The sequence below is a fragment of the Neolamprologus brichardi genome, chromosome 15 (genome assembly GCF_056152115.1).
Source record: "Neolamprologus brichardi isolate AB-2024 chromosome 15, ASM5615211v1, whole genome shotgun sequence".
NCBI lineage: Eukaryota > Metazoa > Chordata > Actinopteri > Cichliformes > Cichlidae > Neolamprologus > Neolamprologus brichardi.
Genome location: NC_142118.1, coordinates 17631290 through 17650818, shown reverse-complemented (window position 1 = coordinate 17650818; position 19529 = coordinate 17631290). Strand labels below are relative to the sequence as shown.

Genomic DNA, 19529 nt, shown 5'->3' with positions numbered 1-19529 from the left:
AAATAGGAAAGGTATTTATCAATAGTAAAAGTTGTAACACTTTTGGAAATATAATTCTCAACAAATAGTTCTTTGTTAAATCTGTGCAATCCTTTCACATTTTTCCATTTTTCTTTGCTTGAAGGCTCTTACAGACATAGAACACTATTCAATAGGCAGTGATTTCATACATACATTTCTAATCTATGGTCACAGTGTAATTGACCATGGTGATATATTCCAGTAAGAAGTGAACTACCTTAGTAGCAGTGTTGGTCAAGTTACTTGAAAAAAAGTAATCAGTAACTAATTATGGATTACTTCCCCCAAAAAGTAATCCTGTTACTTTACTGATTACTTATTTTCAAAAGTAATTAGTTACTTAGTTACTTTTTAAAAACACGATTTACAACCTGAATAGGTGATAAAGCTATAGATCTTTCAGCCCAATTCTACTTTTTCTGCATAATCCATCATACAAAATGTAATCAAATGGAAAAGTCTCTTTTTAAAACTTGTTTTATTATTTATGCATCAAGCAAAAAAATTAATTATATGCAACATTCACTGACTGGAAGAAATTTGTTTAACATTTAAACCTATTTTCTGCATATTCCAGCACATAAAATAAAATATTTTTTTGTGTTTACACTCACTCTTTCAAATAGATGCAAGTAAAACATAGCAGAAAATAAATACAATCAAAGACTCAGCGGTGCTGTTGCTCTATTATCACCTGTATAGCAGGAGTGGCGTAGGCGGAGGTTTGCCCTGGTGCAGGTGTGTCGTAGTGGTCAGTGGAAGGATCTGGGAGTTTCACATTCCCGTGGCAGCGTACTGTCGGTGCTTGCTCGGGTTTTTCGCTGTAAAAATAAGTTTTCTTCCCACGCAGTGAACAGCGGACGCTAATGTTTTTGTCACTTTTTATGGAATCAAAGTCAAAGTAAGGTCAGTACTTCCACGCTTTTAACGCTGCACGCTCATACTCTCTCCCGCACTCGATATATTATCCATTGTTGATCTGCACACAGCTGTTGCCACGAACGTTGCACTCGCTTACGTCATTGTCATGAGACACTCTCGCAAGAAAATCACGGTTTTAGTAACGCAGTAACGCAGCGTGCTTATGGGCAAGTAACAGTAATCTAATTACCGTTTTTGCAATAGTAAACCCTTACTTTACTCGTTACTCAAAAAAAGTAATCGGATTACAGTAACGCGTTACAAGTAACGTGTTAGTGCCCATCTCTGCTTAGTAGTACAGAAACCCAGGGTTAACCCTGAGGTTATCTGGATACAACATAGTCCAGGTATCTGATGCTTTGTTGGTTCTGGACAAACGGAGCCAGATGAAGGAAACACAGAGATCTCCACTGATAAGATCTTTGTTCTTGTAGCTGCAACAATGTGAGAGAAACTCTGTAGCAGGATCAAAAATAAAAACATTTTCACCAGCTGAATGCATTTAAATTCCAGTGGCAATGTGATGCAGTTTGTGCTGCTGTAGCTTTTACAGCTGGGCTGGGGTTGGTGTTTTTGTACACAGCTGTACAGAGAATGAGAAATGATCCCAACAAGGAATCTAGTTGTAGTCTTGAACAGAGATGAGATCTGCAAAATCTCACAGGGCCGTCAGTATCCCACATCCCACAGACTCATTAAAGGCCTTATTTTGGGATTTTGCTCCACAGGTGGCTTCAACATGCCGAACTACTCAAAACTGTTCACCTTGAACCTGCAAAACTGACTCCACTGTTCAGAAAACTGAGATTTTGGCATCTTACAGGAGGAAAAGGGAGGGTGCTCAGTTTGAGGTACGTCTATCAGCTAGCATGTACGATTCAAGCTGCCAATAACTATATAGGTGTTTAATGTGTGTGTTTCAGTAAACAAAACCCAAAGTCATATAACTGTAAGTCTTGAGACTAGAATGAGAATATGTAACTCTGAACTGGACTGAAACATTTAACCACATTTAATAGTGTTTGACAATACACTTAAAAATAACTGCACTGTTTTAGGTTGGGTATGAGTTATCCACTGTAAGATGAGCCAAGTGATGTGATCTTATATTTTAAAAAATTTAGATTGTCCTATTTTATGGGGACAATTCTTCACTGGAGTTTTATTTTCACACTATACTGTAGTGCAGAAAATGCAGAATAAAATAAACCTAAAAATGTTAGATTTCAGCCAAAAATGTATAAATTTTATTATTTTACTTCACATAGCATTTGTTTTTAGCATATGTTCCCATACACACATGCATACAGTAACTGACTTACTGCTGCATTTTCTTTAGTCACTTCTCTGTTAAACTCAGTTAAGCGCCCTCTGATGGCAACAAATACGAACTTCAACAAATTCAGGGTTGCAAAGCCAGAAAACTGTCCTTTTTTAAAAATTTATTTTTGAAAGCTCTCAGGTAGGGTCGCCACTGGGATGAAAACATCTATGTACACTTTTCTTTCTTTTGGGACAGCAAAAAAACCCATAAAAACATATTTGAGCAGAAAGTTGCTTCAGGTGATTTCAACTTCTGTTCATCTTGAGAGAAGTCAAATGTTTTAATATTTAAATATATTTTTCCACAGTGCTGAATTCTAAATTATACAGTAGAACTATTTATAAAAAATGAAAACATTTGTATACATTTTTTAGATTTAAAGGATAACAGAGCTGTTTGAGCATGCCTGAGGAGCTTCTCTTACAAACCTGTTACATTGGCTGAAATCTCTTTAGCAAATCACTGAAGATCTGATTAGTGCCTTGCTTTGATAATTCTGTATCTGTAAACTCAGTCACAATGCTGCAGTTTTCTAAGCCTATCAGGATTAACATCTACAAGGTTAGGAATAACACATGGGTGCTGCCTTTAGTAGCAGTGTAACTTTAATATAGGGGAGTCAAACAATGCAACAATTTCTTATCTCCATTAGCTGAATATGTTTTGTCGCTTGGCAATCATGAAAGTCTGCCCTTTCTGGCTGATTCATATGAGAAGAAGGAATTTAAATCTTCCTCTACTTGATGGCGATAACAATACATCACGCTTGGTGTGCTTGTAAAACATGTTTTGTTCTTTACATTCTTTATTTATCCCAGTTTCCACTGTTCTTAAATTTCCCAGCGCAACAAATTTACAGAAAAATAAAATTCTCTCATAAAAGAAAACAAAACCAGTGCAGAATAACAGTGGTCACCAGTAAGTCCATGATAACTACATTCAGAGATCTTTCCTATACGCAGTGAGAGAAAAGCACAAAAAAGAAAAAAGGAACTGATATGTGATGAAGAGTCGAACAAACTCACCAAAAGATGACCAAGTGCATTTCCGGCTTTAAAAAAAAAAAAACAGAAACCCTGACTTTTCTTAGTGTTGTGATTTTTTCCTTAAAACGTGAGTTATACAAAAAACGAAAATCCACATATTTAGTGCTTTGGTTGACCAATATGAGTGACATTAAAATAAAGTTTATGGATAACAAAAAGGAAAAAAAAAAAAAAAAAAAAAAAAAAAGCAGCAGTGGACCCCAACGAGGACCTGCCCAGAGGGTGGGGGTGGGAGGGAGAGGAAAAAAAAATATTTACATCAACTGTATACAACATAATTTATAAATACATTTTAGATATAAATTAGAAAAATAAAAACAAAAATCTACTGTAGTTCAATCATCTGCTACTTATTATATGCCTGTTTGATTATTAACCCCCTTTATATTTAACCAAAAATAAAAAGGCACAGCAATAATTAATTAGAGCAATATTTCTCCCTGCAACATTTCTAAGAGTCATAACACTAAATCCCCCACTGCAAACATTAAAACATAAATTAAAATGTATTCTTTTTTTTAACCAATGAATAAAACTCCCGCACAAACAGCATCTATACTAGCATCACATGTTACAACTTATTAAATAAATTAAGGCTTTAAAAAGGGAGAGAGCGCCCCGATTTTGTTTTATTTTCCTCTTCTTCCTTGCTTGCATGCTTTCCATTCCTCTTATGAGATTTATGCGGCATATGTCACACTTTAAAAATGGATGCATTTCTGGAAAACATGCCAGGAGAAGGAGAATTATACTGGAGTAGCTGGCCCAGCTCTGACAAAAATACACCTACCAGCACCTCTGAAACCCACTGGGTTACAGTTCAGGTCCAGATATGTAGTTATTACTTTAATGGGTTAGAAAAACATTCAAAGTGCAGATTCTCAGCCTTAATTTGAGAGCATTTAAAATAGTATTGGAGGTGGTGTTCAGGAATTACAGATCTTTACTCTGTAACGTCGATGACGTCGGGTGTGGATGTTTAATGATGGCATTAGTCACATTTGTGCACCTGAAAATTGAGCTGCAATGCATTTAAAAAAAAAAAAAAAAAAAAAGTCTAGCTAATGTCAACTAAAGCTAAAATGGGGCACTTTAAACTTAAAAAAGCTTTAACTTTTCATTTTATTGAATTTTCTTTTCACCGGTTACAAAACAAGCAGCTGTTGCTAGGTTAGGATCTAACAAAGCCTTAGACTCGAGTCAGTCTTCTTTTTTCCAACTGAGTGGCATCCCAAATATGACAAGAACCTACATCAATCAGCCACAACATTAACACCATCTGGTGAACATGTGTCAAAGTAACGTCCAAACAGAAAAGCATTGTATCAGCACCTGACTGGTTTTAATTTTTTGTCCCTGGTTACCTGGTTTTGTACCTGGTTAGTGCATTTACCACCTCCCTCAATTCAATTAATGGTATCCGACCATGTAAGCGCTATTGACAGATACCTCGCAGCTATTCTCTTTGTGTGTGGATGCCTATCAGTACTCTGAGGTGCATTCCTGCTTGTGGCCATAACCGGTGCAAATACACCAAAGTAGCCCGTGCTATACGTGAACACAACAAGACATGACACAGACCGTTTACTGCGTGCATCTTAAAGTGTGTGTGTGTGTAGAGAGAGAGATCAAGAGAGCGCACCGTGTGCATGTAGGTTGTAGTGTAGCAGTGCTTTATAAATAAAGTTGTGTGTCTACCAAGAACCTCCCTCAGGTAACCAGGGTGCAGTGTGTTAATCCTGAGCCTCAGTGGTGCTGACAGACAGGTTTTAAGTTTGGACAGAGCTGTTTTTAGAGTTTAAGCTCAGCTAACCAAATGATGGCCAGCTTCCTATGTAGCCCTCTGTTTGTCATCCTCCGACTCGTGGTAAGAAATCAAAGAATGGCATTTCCTAAAATGTTGAATTGTTCCTTTAGGTTGCGACTGTGGTTTTGTTGTTCGCTTTTAAAATAAACAGTCTGTTAATGTGACCAAACAAACATACTTCCTATGTTTCAAATGTGATGCCACTAAAAACCCCTTGCGTCTACTCATTATGTACAAGCGTGTCAGCGGGCCTCGAGTGCTACACATAGACCAGGTCTCGTCCCTGTAACGCAGAGGAGCTGGCGCCCTCCTGTGCGGCGCCCTCCGAGTCAGCCTCGTCCTCGTAGCCCTCGTACTCGATGGGCTTGGGGCAGCTGTACGGATGGCCGTTGTCGTCAAAGAAGCGCCGGAAGGTAAACTCGTAGAAGGCGTGCTCGGGGTGCTTTCCGTTGCGGAACCAACAGTTTAGTGTGTCGTTATGGCTGTCCTCGTCATCGCCGTCGCTGCTCCACATTTTATCTGGGTCCACAGGATCGAAGTTGGAGGTGTCCGTGGAGTGGGCGATGGTGGGGATGTATGGTGCCACCTGCTGTCTGAGGTCGCTGGAGAAATCGATGCTTTTGAAGAAAGGATGGGCTTTGATTTCATCCGCGCCGTTCTTACCGAGGCGGTCCTCAGGGCCGCGGCACAGTTTAACGATGAGATCCGATGCCTCTGCGCTGAGCTTGGCCTGCGGGGGAATGTGCAGCGTGCTCTTCCAGTTTATCACCTAGTTCCAAAATTGAAAAACAACATGAAGCAAACAATGACCTGTGTGGATGCTTAGCATTTCACTGCAACTGCCTCGCATACCTTTAGCTGCGTCTCCAGGGGTGTGGTTGCTAAGAAAGGAGGCTGTCCAACGACCATTTCATACAAGATCACTCCTACACTCCACCAATCACAGAGCTGGGTGTATCCTGAAGAAGATTAAAGGAAAACAACAGTTTGGGGAGGATTCAGATCTGAAATACAGCTTTTATTTCCACACACACACACACACACACACACACACACACAGGTTAACAGGATTTTTTTTTGAGAGACACTTTTATTCTACTCAATGTGTAATATAAAAGGGGGTGGGGGAGCCAAAATACTGTTTATTTCTATCCTGTAAATCAACTTTTCTTTTTGTAACTCAATTAACTCTTTTAGACTGATGGCTATTCAAAGGCAGCACACCCCCCCTTTTTTTTTTTTTTAGCTCTGTGGTTTAATCACTGATCAGCTGTTTAAATAATAATCTGCAGACTAAAACAAGTTAAACTTACAGAATGAATCATAATTCATTCTGTAAAGTTGTGTATATGCACAATAATATAATACACATAGCATCAAAGGGTGCGGTAGGCCTTCTTATTGTCACAGACAGGATGATAAAATATACATTTGTTCTCACCTGTCATGCAAGTATTTATTTCCAGCGACTCTGTTACAGTGAGAGCTAATACACAGAACAGCGCATGAATTCATGAGAGAAAAGATGATCAGATAGCTCGACAAAGACGGCAGAGGCACTAAAAAAAAAAAACAAACAAAAAAAACAAAAACAAAAAAAAACACACTATGTCATCACTAATAGAATTAGTGATGACATATATTAGCCAACAATAATAGAAGCCTTCAAAAAAAAAAAAAAAAAAAAAAAAAAAAAAACACAAACAAAGAAAACAAAAAACAACAACATTAAATCAAAAAATGTTGCCTGGATGCTGCACTCTACCTGTTCGAAGCAGCACCTCTGGTGCAATATAGTTGGGTGTCCCCACGAGTGAATGGGCCAGACAACGCTGGTGCTGCCGGGCCTTTCTCCTTTCCAGAGGCTTCAGGCGGTCTGTACAGCGGCAGTTGGCTGGATCCTCCCATTCCTTACTGAAGTCCATGCTGTCCTGCCTCACGTGGTCCCCTGAAGAGAGGGCATGTGAACACAGTGATTTTTCTACTTTCTATATGTCAGCAGGTCAGATTGTTTTAGGCTCTGAACAGAACAAAGATTTTGATGACAATCATTAAAAGAAAGCTGAAAGATGCTATTCAGAATATTCTGGTTTTCCCCTTTCTTTTAAATGACGGTCTGAGGTCAACACACCTGAATCAAATGATTAGCTCATTACCAGGCCTCTGGAAAACTTCAAGAAATGTTGAGGTAATTTAGCCATTTAAATCAGCTGTGTTTAAGGACACATCTAAAACCTGCAGGACACCGGCACTTGAAGCTTTCCCCACCCCTGGTTTAACAGGGTTACTTGTACATATGTACTTGGTTAATTTTTTGTCTGTTTTGTTTCAAATGCCTTGGTATTTCTTTGTGAAGCACTTTGTGATGTTTGTCTTGAAACTTGTTATACAAGTAAAAAGTTACTTAAATACATTGGGGCATTATATGAAATGACTATATCACTGTAGCAGTATGTATGTGGCATGACATTTAAAAGTCTAACATGTCTGCTATAAGCATGTAAAATTAAAATAAACTCTCACCGCTCTGGTAATATTTCGAGTCGTGGGTCCAGCGGAAACCAGTGCAAAGACCGAAGTCTGTCAGCTTTATGTGACCGTCTCTGTCTATGAGGATGTTGTCAGGCTTGATGTCTCGGTGGATGAAGCCCATCTTGTGGACGCTCTCCACAGCGCAGGTGAGCTCTGCGATGTAAAACTGAGCCAGCTCTTCTTTAAAGATGCCGAGTCTGATGAGAAGGCTCATCATGTCCCCTCCGGGGATGTACTCCATAACGAAGTACAGGTTGTCCTTATCTTGGAAAGAGTAGTAGAGACGCACTACCCACTCATTGTCGGCCTCCGCCAGAATGTCCCTCTCAGCCTTGACGTGAGCCACCTGGTTTCTCAGGAGCACGTCCTTCTTGCGGAGAGTCTTCATGGCGTACAGCGCTCCCGTGTCCTCTTTTCTGGCCAAGCAGACCTCGCCGAAGGCACCGATGCCGAGGGTCTTGATCCGTTTGAACATGCACTTGTCCATCTTAGCTCGTTTTAACCGAATGTAGTTAGATTCCTTTTGACAGAGCATCATACGCATCTGCTCCTGGGCCTCTGAAGACAAACCCACCTGAACACATGGCAAAAGGAATAGTTATATACAATGAAGGAATATAAAATAAATAAACTATGAAAAACTGTAAGCATCAAGGGAAAGGGGACAAAAGAAATGAAGGAAATGAAGTCCAACATATCAAAATGCAATTGTGGTGATTACCAGAGTTAATCATTTTATTCCAAAGCAGAAATTCACAAGCAGTAAAGTGAAGGCTATGGGATAGCATGCATTTTATTCAGCTATAGCAGGCCATCATGCTTTCATCAGAAAACACATTCAAAACACAAACACCAGATTCCCAATAATGTCACATGCCAGCAGAGATACCTTTACCTTTTAGATCAGCTGTTAGTGACAGCGAGGAGGGGAAAAAAAGAAGAAGAAAGAACAGCTGAGAAAAAACAGAACTGCATGAAAAAGATCAGAGACAAAGTCACAGGAGGACAAGAAGAAATAAAAGGTAGAAAAACAGTAAAACGATGGAAGAATTGAGCAGCAACTGTTGTGAAAATGCTTCCACTGATGTTCTCACCCTTTGCATCTCATTTTCCAGTTGCTTCCTTCTGTGAATCCGCTGCTGGTGGTTCTTCAGGATGTTCTCTATGTGTTGCTCCATAAAGAACTTGAAGGCCTGTGGGGAATACAAATTGACTCTTCCCGACTCCCCTCTCCGCTCTTCGTCTTTCTTGTTGCGTCGGACTGGGACAGGCGATGTTGTGATTTGCTTCCTGTCCTCCTCTCTTGCTGCTCCACCCTCTGGGCTTTCTGATGGTTTTTCCCTCGAGCCGTCCCCCCGGCCGCTGCTCTCCTCATCAGCAGGATCCTCTCTGCCTGCACTGAGCCTGTTGGCCCCTGTGTCATACCCTGGTGGGCTGGGAGCAGCCTGCTGTTGGAGGAGGTGCTTAGGGTAAGGGGGAGGAGGTCCGTGATAGTCAGGTGCTTCAGATACGACCTGCGGGACTGTACCTGCGGGTTCTAGGTAGGCAGGCGCAGCAGGTGGTGGTGCAACGTGCGGTTTCCATGGAGGATGTGTTGGAGCGACAGCAGTGTGCAGTTCAGCTTTCTGAACGCGGGTGCTTTTCACCGGCAGAAGAATGGGAGTCGGTATGATGGCAGTGACTGTGGTGGCAGAGGGCTGTGAGCTGGTCGGGTGAGTAGATCGGCTGTTCAGCTGGTGGCTGTTGAAAGAATTGGAGCGGACTGGCATGTTATGTTGCCATGACGGAGAGCGGTCCTGGTTGCTGCCGTTGCCGGAGGAAGGTTGGGGCTGGCTGGACCAGGACTGAGGAAGACCAGAAAAGTACAACTCAAGGTTGTGGCTTTTCCGGTTGGGAACCATCATGGACTGAGGGATGTTCCCTCCATTGTGGTAAGAAGGCGAGGATGCAGGTCCTCCTGTCTGCTGGTCAGTGGGACTGTGCCGGCTACTCTGGTTGACCGGGTACGGAGGAGGGGGATGTCTGCTGCCCCCTGTCATGTAGTCTGGCTGAGAGGAGCCACTCTGAGTCCAGCTAGGGGGAAAGGTGAACTTATTACCCCCAGAGCTTGGCATTATGATGGGCTGGTGGCCCATGGGCACTGGGCTGATCCCACGTTGATTCTGAGGTGCTGCGCTGTACCCATCAGGCCACGGCCCCTGGGGTACTGGAGAAATGCGTGGCACAAGGTAATCCATGTTTCCAGAGTACCGCTTTGTTGATGGGTTGCTGTCCCAGGATGACGCACAAGGCATGCCACCGCGGTTTGGTGGAGGTGTGACCCTCTGGTTGTTTGTAGGGTGGCCCTGTGGGAAGGCAGGAGGCGGTCCAGGGCTGTCGGATCGGTACATCATTCCTTCCTTAGAGCCCTTCCAGCTCGACCTCCTCAGGACAGCCGGCTGGATGTGAGAAGACTCTACAGACAGACACACACTAAAGTTAAAGTCAAGCTGAAGGAAGAAAAAAAAAAGAAGAATGACTGAAAACATGAAATTACTTTCAGAATCTCATAGCCTAAATAATTCAAAACAAAAAGGCCATCTAACACTGAACTTTCATAAGAGCAACTGTGTAAAACTCATCTTCTCAGTTCAAAAGGCAAAATTTTAATGCACACATATACTACCGGTAATATCTATACTGCTTCTGTGTTGTCAGACATGCCACCAGTCCTTTTTTTGATCATACAGTCAGGAAAAGCCACTTCTCTCAGCCCATTTGAGGCATCTGAACCTTGCCTCAGTCACCTAACCAGATACTTTAACAATTTCAACAAATTATTCTGCTGCCTCAGATTCTCTTAGAGTGGATGGTTGACTTTCAAGTGGCTCTTTACCTTGCTTAACTGCGTGCTGCCTTTCTCCCTCAATGAACTCTTATGTCCCCTTTCAATTGATGGGTCACACCTTCAAAATGCCCTCAATTTCACAACTGTGTGAATGAACCTGGGAATCCTTTTGACACAAGTTTTATAAAGGATTTGTATTAAACATTTGTCAGTGACTCACACGCAATCCTTTACTCCAGGGCATGGTGGATAAAGACTTGTAACTTGCATAAAGGAGAACTTTTAGGGTTTGCTTTTTGTAATAACTAAGCAATACAGACGCCCTATAAACTGCTTAGGTTACTAAACAAAGACAATATTTTCATCCTTAAAATGTGTCACAACCACCACTCAAAATAAAAACCAAAAACCTTCCAGTCAACCTTTTCCATTCAGTGATGCAGTGACTCATGCTGTGTGTCAACAGCACAGTTATTTCTTAAAGAAAATGTCCCAAATCCCTCAAACAATACTGAGGCTGGATGGATGATAAAACAGGAGAAGCAACAGTTAATCCCAGAGGACTGACATACCTGGGGGTTTGAGTCCTGCAGAGCTGGGATTGGAAACAACCTTACCCATGTAGTCTGTAGCCGGCCCTACACCGTGACTGATGCTTGGCTTAAGAGGGAAAAAGAAATTGAACACAAAAAATTTAGAACTGAGCAATTAAAGAGGAATAAGACACAAATTGGCCTACAGTGACATCTTTAATTCACTGTTTTGTTCTGTCCAACAGTTGAATAGCAATCTATAAACAAACACAGAAAATCCTCCTGTACTGATACTACAGAGACAAGAACAAAGGCAAAAAAAACATAAGAGCAAAGACTTGTGTTGACTGATAATGAGGTGGAACTAAAACCACAGACTGGGAGTAGTTTGAAAGAGAACATGGTGACATATTAGATCTGCATCTAGAGCATTTCCAGAGTAAGTTGTGGAAATGGAATGACTACCATGAAGAAGAAAAAAAAAAAAAAAGGTTCTTCATTTCTAACTTGTGCCAAGTCACACAACTGGCAGCATTTTCAGGCACCTGTCCTTAACTTTGAGTAATCCTACTAACACATAAAAACAACAAGCAGACAAACAGAACCAGTCACACAACCTGTTTAACTGGAGGGCTTATTAATCAAAAATCATAATCACAGGTGCTTCAGTTAATACTGACATCACAAATAGTAGTTTTATGTCAGTTAACTTATTTTAATGGCCTGTGAAAGCCAAAATTGTAGCTTAAATTAACAAATTTACATTAACTATGACATACTTTGACTAAAGCACTACATACCAAATTCATACCTGGATTGCACGCACTTACTCAAAACAAGTTGTAAATGCCAACTGAGAAACAAATTCTTTACTCTGAACTGTACAAGCTTGTAATTCCACTTTGCATGCCTCTCATTTTCTAAATAATTCCACTCAAAACAATCTGTTCCCAGCGATTACCCTCAATTACAGAGACATGCACAGAACGCCATACCTCCACAATCGTTCAAAACAACCCTTAACGATATCTAAAAACATTCCTCACCTCCTCGAGCCCTAGAAAACGGGTTTCCCGCTGCAAGCCTGAAGTGTTGGGCTCATTTTTAAAAGGCATTAGGGCCTCGCGGATCTCCTGTAAGGTTTTGTGGTGAGGGTTTTTGGGGTTGTTGCTGCGCCCCAGTTGCCTTGAATCCTCTTGGAGCATCTTCCCTTGTGCACCAGTGTCCACTTTAGGTGGGTCTGACGGTTTCGACAGGTTGCGCAGGCTGTTCCGTATTTCCTGCAGCATCTGTTGGCTGTTGCCACTGTAGTTCGTGACGGGAAACGTTTTGGGTCTCCTCTGCCGGTATCCTTCGGGTTTCTCCCCTCTTTTCATGTACGAGCATGTAGGATGACGATGAAGAGGGATGAAGAGGATTTCACCAGTCCAGAGTTGAAGTGATAGCACAGGATCTTTGATGTCTGAGCTCACATCTGCATGCTGCAGCTGGAAAAATATAGAGTGGATGTTATTCTTGAGAATGTGAGTGTAGTACTTTACAGATAAACATAAAATATGGGAATTAGTAGTAGCCAATAGCAAAAACAGAACTGGATCTCGTTGCTTCTTATTTCATTTACAAGCTAAACTATGGTGTATAAAACTTAAACCTTCGGACGAAACCGTTTTCCATTATAAATCAATAACTCACCCACTTGCTAGCGCTGTTAGCACTGTTCGCTAACAGAGTGCTGCTGTAACGCGAATGATCCTGCGTCAGGTACTAGCATAAAATGCCAAATACATCCGACAAATTCGCCATTAAAATCACAACTACCTAACGATCCGTAAGCTTCAGCCATCGTAAGTTTTCTCTGCGTTAAATCCAGCGGCTCAGCAGTGCCTCCGCGGCCTGTGTGCTAAAGGCATCCATTTGCTTCTAGGCTAATTCAACAACAGGATGCGAACTAGCCTGTTAGCTCGAAGCACAACTAACAACAGTTAGACAACTTACCAGAACCCTCAGCTGCCGTTTTTCCGCCACAATTTCCTTCTTTAAATGGGTAAAGACTATTGCTTGACGTTCCTCGGTGACAAGGACGCAGTTTTAACTCAAAACGTCTTTGTTGTGTCGTGCTGGGTAGTCGTGTAGGATTCCTGGGATGTCTGAATGACAAGTACAACAGCTCCAAGCTATAAATAAAGCTAACGAAGAATACTTCCGTTTTCCAAAATAAAGTTCCGTTAATGTAAAAGAGCTTTGTTTTCTTCAATTGAGTTTAATTTCCCAGTATATGGAAGCTCGTTTAAACCACTGAAGAAAAAAGCCTGTAAGTCACAATTTCGCGTTATTATCTTGAAATCTAGATTTAATAACTTGACTTATTGATTATGACGCCAAATTTCGATACTTATCAACAGAGATGGGCAGTAACGCGTTACTTGTAACGCGTTACTGTAATCCGATTACTTTTTTCAAGTAACGAGTAAAGTAAGGGATTACTATTGCAAAAACGGTAATTAGATTACCGTTACTTTCCCGTAGGAACGCTGCGTTACTGCGTTACTAAAACCGTGATTTTCTTGCGAGAATGTCTCATGACAGTGACGTAAGCGAGTGCGACGTGTGTGACAACAGCTGTGTGCAGATCAACAATGGATCATATATCGAGTGCTGGAGAGAGTATGAGCGTGCAGCGTTTAAAGCGTGGAAGTACTGACCTTACTTTGAGTTTGATTCCATAAAAAGTGACAAAAACATTAGTGTCCGTTGTGCGTGGGAAGAAAACTTCTTTTTACAGCGAAAAAAAACCCCTAAACTTCCAAGCAAGCACCGAGTGCGCTACGACGTAATGGGAAACTCACAGAGAAACTGCGGTATCCTTCCACTGACCGCTGTGGCACACCTGCACCAGGATAACCCTCCGCCTACCCTACTCCTGCTTTACAGGTGAAAATAGAGCAAAAGGACCGCTAGTCTTTGACTTTATTTATTTTCTGCTGTGTTTTACTTGCATCTGAAAGAGTGAAGGTAAACAATATATATATATATATATATATATATATATATATATATATATATATTATGTGCTGGAATGTGCAGAAAATAGGTTTAAATGTTAAACTAATTTCTTCCAGTCAGAGAATGGTGCATATAATTAAAATTTTGCTTCATGCATAAAGTTAAAAGATTAAAACTAACAAAACAAGTTTTAAAAAGAGACTTTTCCATTTGATTACATTTTGTATGATGGATTATGTAGAAAAAGTAGAATTGGGCTGAAAGATCTATCGCTTTATCGCCTATTCAGGTTGTAAATCATGTTTTTAAAAAGTAACTAAGTAACTAAGTAACTAAGTAATTAATTACTTTTGAAAATAAGTAATCAGTAAAGTAACGGGATTACTTTTTTGGGGAAGTAATCAGTAATTAATTACTGATTACTTTTTTCAAGTAACTTGACCAACACTGCTTATCAATAGGTTAAAATTTTTAAATACGCAACTCGAAATTCTGAGATAATCACTCCAAATATCATGACATTATATATTTATTTATTATAACTAAGTAATTATTTATCGATTTTGCTTTTTGTTTCTTTTAGGTTTAGTACGTTTTTATTGGCTTGGGTATTGGTTTGAGGTTTCCTTTTATTTTAGCACAGGGGTACTTGACATGGGAAAGATTTAAGATGGCTTGAAAACCCATTACAATACACACACAACATTCTGCAAAGAAATTTTGGAGCCATGTAAAAATAGTTTTAGTTACCCTTAATTTAGGAGTGTTAAATATAGTGTATATATAGTAACTATATTTTCATAAATTTTAAATACATATTTGAGTAGGAACTTTAATTTTTGAAGCAGGCCTGGAAATAGCCCTGGGAAAACAGTAATCTAGATGCTGAGATAGAGCTGAAGTTGATCTTCTAAGAAGGTAATGAAAAGATGAGTGATTAACTTACAATTTCTGTATTTATTAATAAATGGAAAAGAGAGAAAACAGCTCAAATGAGTCTTGAGACATTTCTATTAAGTATTTTTATTTTATAACTGTATTAAACGTCATCTGTACAAAAAACATTGTTGGGTTGAACTATTCTGCCCGTGATGAAAAAGACAAATAAAGCTAATAGTCCAGTATTTTACACCTCTTGTATGACCCTCAAGCTGACACCAAATAAACATCTTCATCCACATCCACTCTGAGGCACTAACATCACTTTTAAACCGGGACCTGTCTGTTGACAAAAATAGCCTCTCCATCAGTGCCGCACACGAGACACGGACCGAGCACGTCCAGGCTGTTGACAGACAGCGTCTGGCTGGGCAGCATGTGAGTCGTCTCCAGGCGGCCTTTGCTGGAGTCTCCACTTAGCCAGGCACTGATCAGGGGCTGCTTTCCTCCGGCTGGAGCCATTGCACTGCGGGAGACCATGCTGCTGTTTCTGCCCCCTAAAAATACAAAAACACTTATTACATTATGAACATAGAGGAATTAATACTATACTGTATTTTATTGAGGAATAGTTTCCCAAGGAAATTTACAGGCCAACTTGTTAACTCCTGGCTGATTGAGTGTGAGACAGTGAACAGTGCTAGGTGTAACTCTTGCCATTTTTACAGGTGTTCCACAAGGATCTATTCTTGGTCCTCTTTTATTTGCTCTGTACATAAACGACGAAGCAAAATGGGATGTCTACCAGCTGGAAGGTTGGTGGTTCAGTCCCTGGCTACTCCAGTTTGCATGCTGAAGTATCCTTGGGCGAGATACCGAACCGTGAATTGCCCCCGATGTACCAATCGGAGTGTGTGTGTGCACAAATATTAGACAAGGTGCTTAGGTATAGGAAAAAAGCACATGTATGGATGTGTCTGTGTGATTCAAAAAGTCATTCTGAAGGAAATTAAATTAGTTGGAAAATAGTGTAAAAACAATCATATTTATGCCATAAAACTGACTTGCCTTGTAAGAAGGAAGGCATGTCTGAATGGGAGGATGTCTCCCAGTGCAGCAGCGAGCCATCCTCTGAACATGTGAACAGGTGATCTGGGTTGGTTGGGTGGAAGTGGACCTCCCACACTGTCAGGAAAACCAATGACATACGTACGAAACCATTATTTACACGCACAACATCTTTTAAATTTCAGTTTTAATACATCTTCCCACAATAAGCCGACTTTACTTTCAGCTGTATGTGCCTCCATCAGTGAGAAGGGTGTGTTGCCTTGTCTCACATCCCACACACAGAGCATGCCATCCTGGCCTCCTGTGGCCACGATGTGCTGCTGGTTCGGATGTCTGTCCACACAGTGTAAAGGAACTCGATCCCCTGACCTGGATGAACAGAAACCAACTCATCAGACTTGCTTATAATTGAAATAAACAGGAAGGAGGAAACAAAAAACTTTTAAGAACGCATTTTTTAGAGCTCTTACAGGGACAGAATCTGTGATGGTGAGTTGCTTTGCTGTCTGAAGTCCCACAGTTTGAGCTGACCGATTGAGTTCACCGTCAAAATCTCTGTGGTCCTCAGATATGTCACCGCATGGATTGTGCTGCTGTCGGCATTCTCTATCAAAGGTTAAACAGTCCATTAAAGATCTTAGTTTCAACTTGTTTCACACAACTTAAAAATAACTCTGCTTCTTGAGCTCACCGATGACTCGAACCACTCCCTCCTGGTCAGCTCTGAAGACGACGATCCTGCCATCTTCACCCACTGTAACAATCTCCGGACTGCTGCACACGACGCCGGTGCAGGGAGCGTTGTCACAGGGATAACGATGTGCTCTCGCCCAGAGCTGAGACACCGAAATTGTCTGTAGGCAAGAGAATTGAAACAAGAAGTGAATTCCACAGCATCCCACTGACCAGTCTGTGTCATTCCCCTCCTGAATAAGGCTTCACTAAAACTTATTATAATTTAGTTTGATGACATGGCGGAGGTTGTCACCATATGTAAGGAGTTACAGCTGTACTGCTGTAGTTTCTTGGTTGAATCTTTGTGTTAAGTATTTTATACACAAATGTCTGGTTGCATACTTTTATTGTGAAGACGCTGAAGAAACGTTCAGTTAAACTACTTTTTACTGCTGAGCAAGACAAATTCCCTTCCACTGAAGATAAACTGCAAGTCTACACTTTGTTATCTCTAGTCAAGGGTTAAGAGTGAGGTCCAGTTCAGTTTACTGGTCTATTCTGGTTCGTTACAACATATTCCTGTTTTGCACAAGACTGACTTTAAAGATCATTACATACCAATTATACAACAGTGTTAATTTCCTGATATTTTAGTTTAAATATATTTCGTTTAAAAATAAAAGCTCAGAGTAGAATCACTGCTGCTTTGTGTCGATCTGATCAGGATCATTTTGGAGGTTTTCGCGGCACGCACGACCGGGAGGGGACCCTGGGATAGACCCAAAACCTGCGGGCCACTTTGTTAGGTACACCTGTTCAAGTGCTCGCTACAACAAAAAGATTTAACCTGCCAGTCACACGGCTGCAACTCAGTGCATGTATGTAATCATGGTCACGACGACTTCCTGAAGTTCAAACTGATTATCAGAAAGGGGAAGAGAGGTGATTTAAGTTACTTTAACATTGTGTAGTTGTCATGGTGTCAGACAGGCTGGTTTGAATATTTCAGAAACTGCTGGTCTACTGGCATTTTCCTGCACAACCATCTCTGGGGTTTAAAGAGTATGGTCTTAAAAAGATAAAATATCCAGTGAATTACTGTCAGCTGAAGACAGGAAACTGAGGCTACAGTACACATGGGCTCAACAAAACTGGGCAACAGAGGACTGGGAAAAACATCACCTATTTTGACGAGTCTCAATTTTGGCTGCAGCATTCACAAGTTAAGGTCAGAATTTGGTGTAAAGAATGCAAAAGCAGACAGAGCCATCCTTCCTTGTATCAACAGGTCAAGCTGCTGGCTGAGTAATGGTCTCCAAAGTCACCAGATCTCAACTCAATGATACAAGAGAATTAGATCATGGATGGCCAGCTTGGAGTCAGCAAGGTGTGCATTAATAAATAGACCATTAAGTGTATCCCACCTGCACCAGGAGTACCTCAGGATCCACTAAGAGGAACTCAAAAGCACTGGTAGAGAAGAACACATTTGAAATAACATGCAATCCAATATTGGATCATTTGAAGATGATGGATGGATTGGCTTTCTTCAGTTTGGAGAACAAAGGTCATATCAAGCTCAACACAAGGCATCCATAAAACACATACAGCACCTGGCTGTTCTGGTGGTGTCGAAAGATGGTGACGGCTCCTGTTGATGATGCTGTGACTATTCTGTCCTGGTCCAAAAACTGCAAATACATGAAGGAAAACGGATCAGGCCTTATTGTTGAAGTTGTTAGTCCCACAAATGGGAAGGATAAGACTAAATGTTCTGCAAAAATAAAAAGATATTTTTATATACATGAGCGTGGTTTTAGTAAGACTAAGATATCACAATAAAAGCCTAAAACAGTGATTTGAGTGCAAAATAAAAAAATCAAACGAATCACAACACCACAGCAGTTTTTAGACCTGGCTAATGAGCTACACATCGCAGTGAGTGGCTTACCTGCAGGTCAAGAACATCTCCATCATGCTTGTGTTCACATATAAGCTGCGGGTCTCCTTCAAACCCATCTTCCATACTAGTGCTTAAATTACTTCCAATGGACCAAATAGAAATCCTGTTGTCCTGTGAGAGACACACATTTGAGCTGGCTAAGTTAAATTTGAACACGTATTAGTCATTATAGATATGATACCTATCAAATAACTTGCACGTATCAGTAAGTATCCTACAGTCTCCGTGAATTTGGAAAAATACCTGCCTTACTGTTGGAAATAAATGTTAATCTATTACATTTATGTGGAGAAAGATGGCCGATATGTCACATTGTTGTTTATTACATGTCTTAAATTGTACTCTGATCGTTACAGCGTTTACAAGTCAGCCAACGAGCAAAACACTTAAAATTCCGTTATTTTGCAAAGAAGTTTGGCGGGAGGTCCATTTTTTAAAAAGTGTCAACATGCCAACCTCGTTGTCCCATGAGCCCGTCGCAAAGATTTCTGGCAGTTGCAGATCCGAATGTGACACTGGCCGCCATTTCGTTTTGCTGATTTTCTGGGATACGTATTTAGCGTTTATACTCTCCATGGAACCAGATTTCTGCGTAAAATTAACGATCAACTACTGATGTTAGCTTAGCAATCATGGGTAAAACCAGAGCAAGGTACGCGCCTGCTGTCAAAGAACTAATTGACCGGAGAACTGCTACTCTTTGTATATCCGGGCTCATAGGGGGCGCTGGCGAGATGTTTCAGAACGAATGGGGCTCTAAGAAGCTCTAAATAAAAATGTAAATTTCGTTGGGTAAGCATTTTTCTTCTGGCAGACTTCATCATATTTTCGATAGAGAGGATTGAAATGATAATTGTGTCTATTGCAATAAAATGCTCTTCTGTAAGTTTTAGGGATTTCAAAGGTCTGTGAGCTACATTGCGGGTA

At 40.8% G+C, this 19529-nt stretch overlaps 2 protein-coding genes across 4 annotated transcripts; both read right to left on the bottom strand.

Moving 5' to 3' along the window:
• Positions 1-3486: 3486 nt before the first annotated feature.
• On the bottom strand, positions 3487-13210 carry lats1 (large tumor suppressor kinase 1). 3 transcript variants are annotated; one of them, XM_006792726.3, is made up of 8 exons: positions 13007-13210; positions 12058-12498; positions 11051-11138; positions 8746-10106; positions 7643-8225; positions 6885-7067; positions 5972-6078; positions 3487-5888 (listed from the first exon to the last, which is right to left on the bottom strand). In XM_006792726.3, exons 2-8 carry the CDS (start codon positions 12385-12387, stop codon positions 5379-5381), a joined length of 3162 nt encoding a protein of 1053 aa, XP_006792789.1. In that variant the 5' UTR covers positions 12388-12498; positions 13007-13210; the 3' UTR covers positions 3487-5378. The 3 variants fall into 3 exon arrangements, with proteins under 3 accessions (XP_006792789.1, XP_006792790.1, XP_087708104.1); XM_006792727.3 differs by lacking the exon at positions 13007-13210 and adding an exon at positions 12704-12758; XM_087851978.1 differs by lacking the exons at positions 3487-5888; positions 5972-6078 and having other exon boundaries at positions 6797-7067.
• A 1811-nt stretch (positions 13211-15021) lies between these two features.
• nup43 (nucleoporin 43) lies at positions 15022-19274 on the bottom strand. The gene is made up of 8 exons (XM_006792725.3): positions 19059-19274; positions 18591-18713; positions 18253-18330; positions 16656-16818; positions 16435-16570; positions 16182-16333; positions 15962-16078; positions 15022-15450 (listed from the first exon to the last, which is right to left on the bottom strand). The coding sequence occupies exons 1-8, from the start codon at positions 19176-19178 to the stop codon at positions 15221-15223; spliced, it is 1119 nt and encodes a 372-aa protein (XP_006792788.1). The 5' UTR covers positions 19179-19274; the 3' UTR covers positions 15022-15220.
• Positions 19275-19529: the final 255 nt, after the last annotated feature.

Coding starts and splice junctions, on each gene's coding strand:
- lats1 (XM_006792726.3), bottom strand. CDS start 12,387: ATGAAAAGAGGGGAGAAACCCGAAGGATACCGGCAGAGGAGACCCAAA. Junction 10,107..11,050: donor TGCAGGACTCAAACCCCCAG/GTATGTCAGTCC, acceptor GTCTGTCTGTAG/AGTCTTCTCACATCCAGCCG. Junction 5,889..5,971: donor CCCTGGAGACGCAGCTAAAG/GTATGCGAGGCA, acceptor TTTTGGAACTAG/GTGATAAACTGGAAGAGCAC.
- nup43 (XM_006792725.3), bottom strand. CDS start 19,178: ATGGAGAGTATAAACGCTAAATACGTATCCCAGAAAATCAGCAAAACG. Junction 16,079..16,181: donor GGAGGCACATACAGCTGAAA/GTAAAGTCGGCT, acceptor TTTTCCTGACAG/TGTGGGAGGTCCACTTCCAC. Junction 15,451..15,961: donor CATGCCTTCCTTCTTACAAG/GCAAGTCAGTTT, acceptor TTGTATTTTTAG/GGGGCAGAAACAGCAGCATG.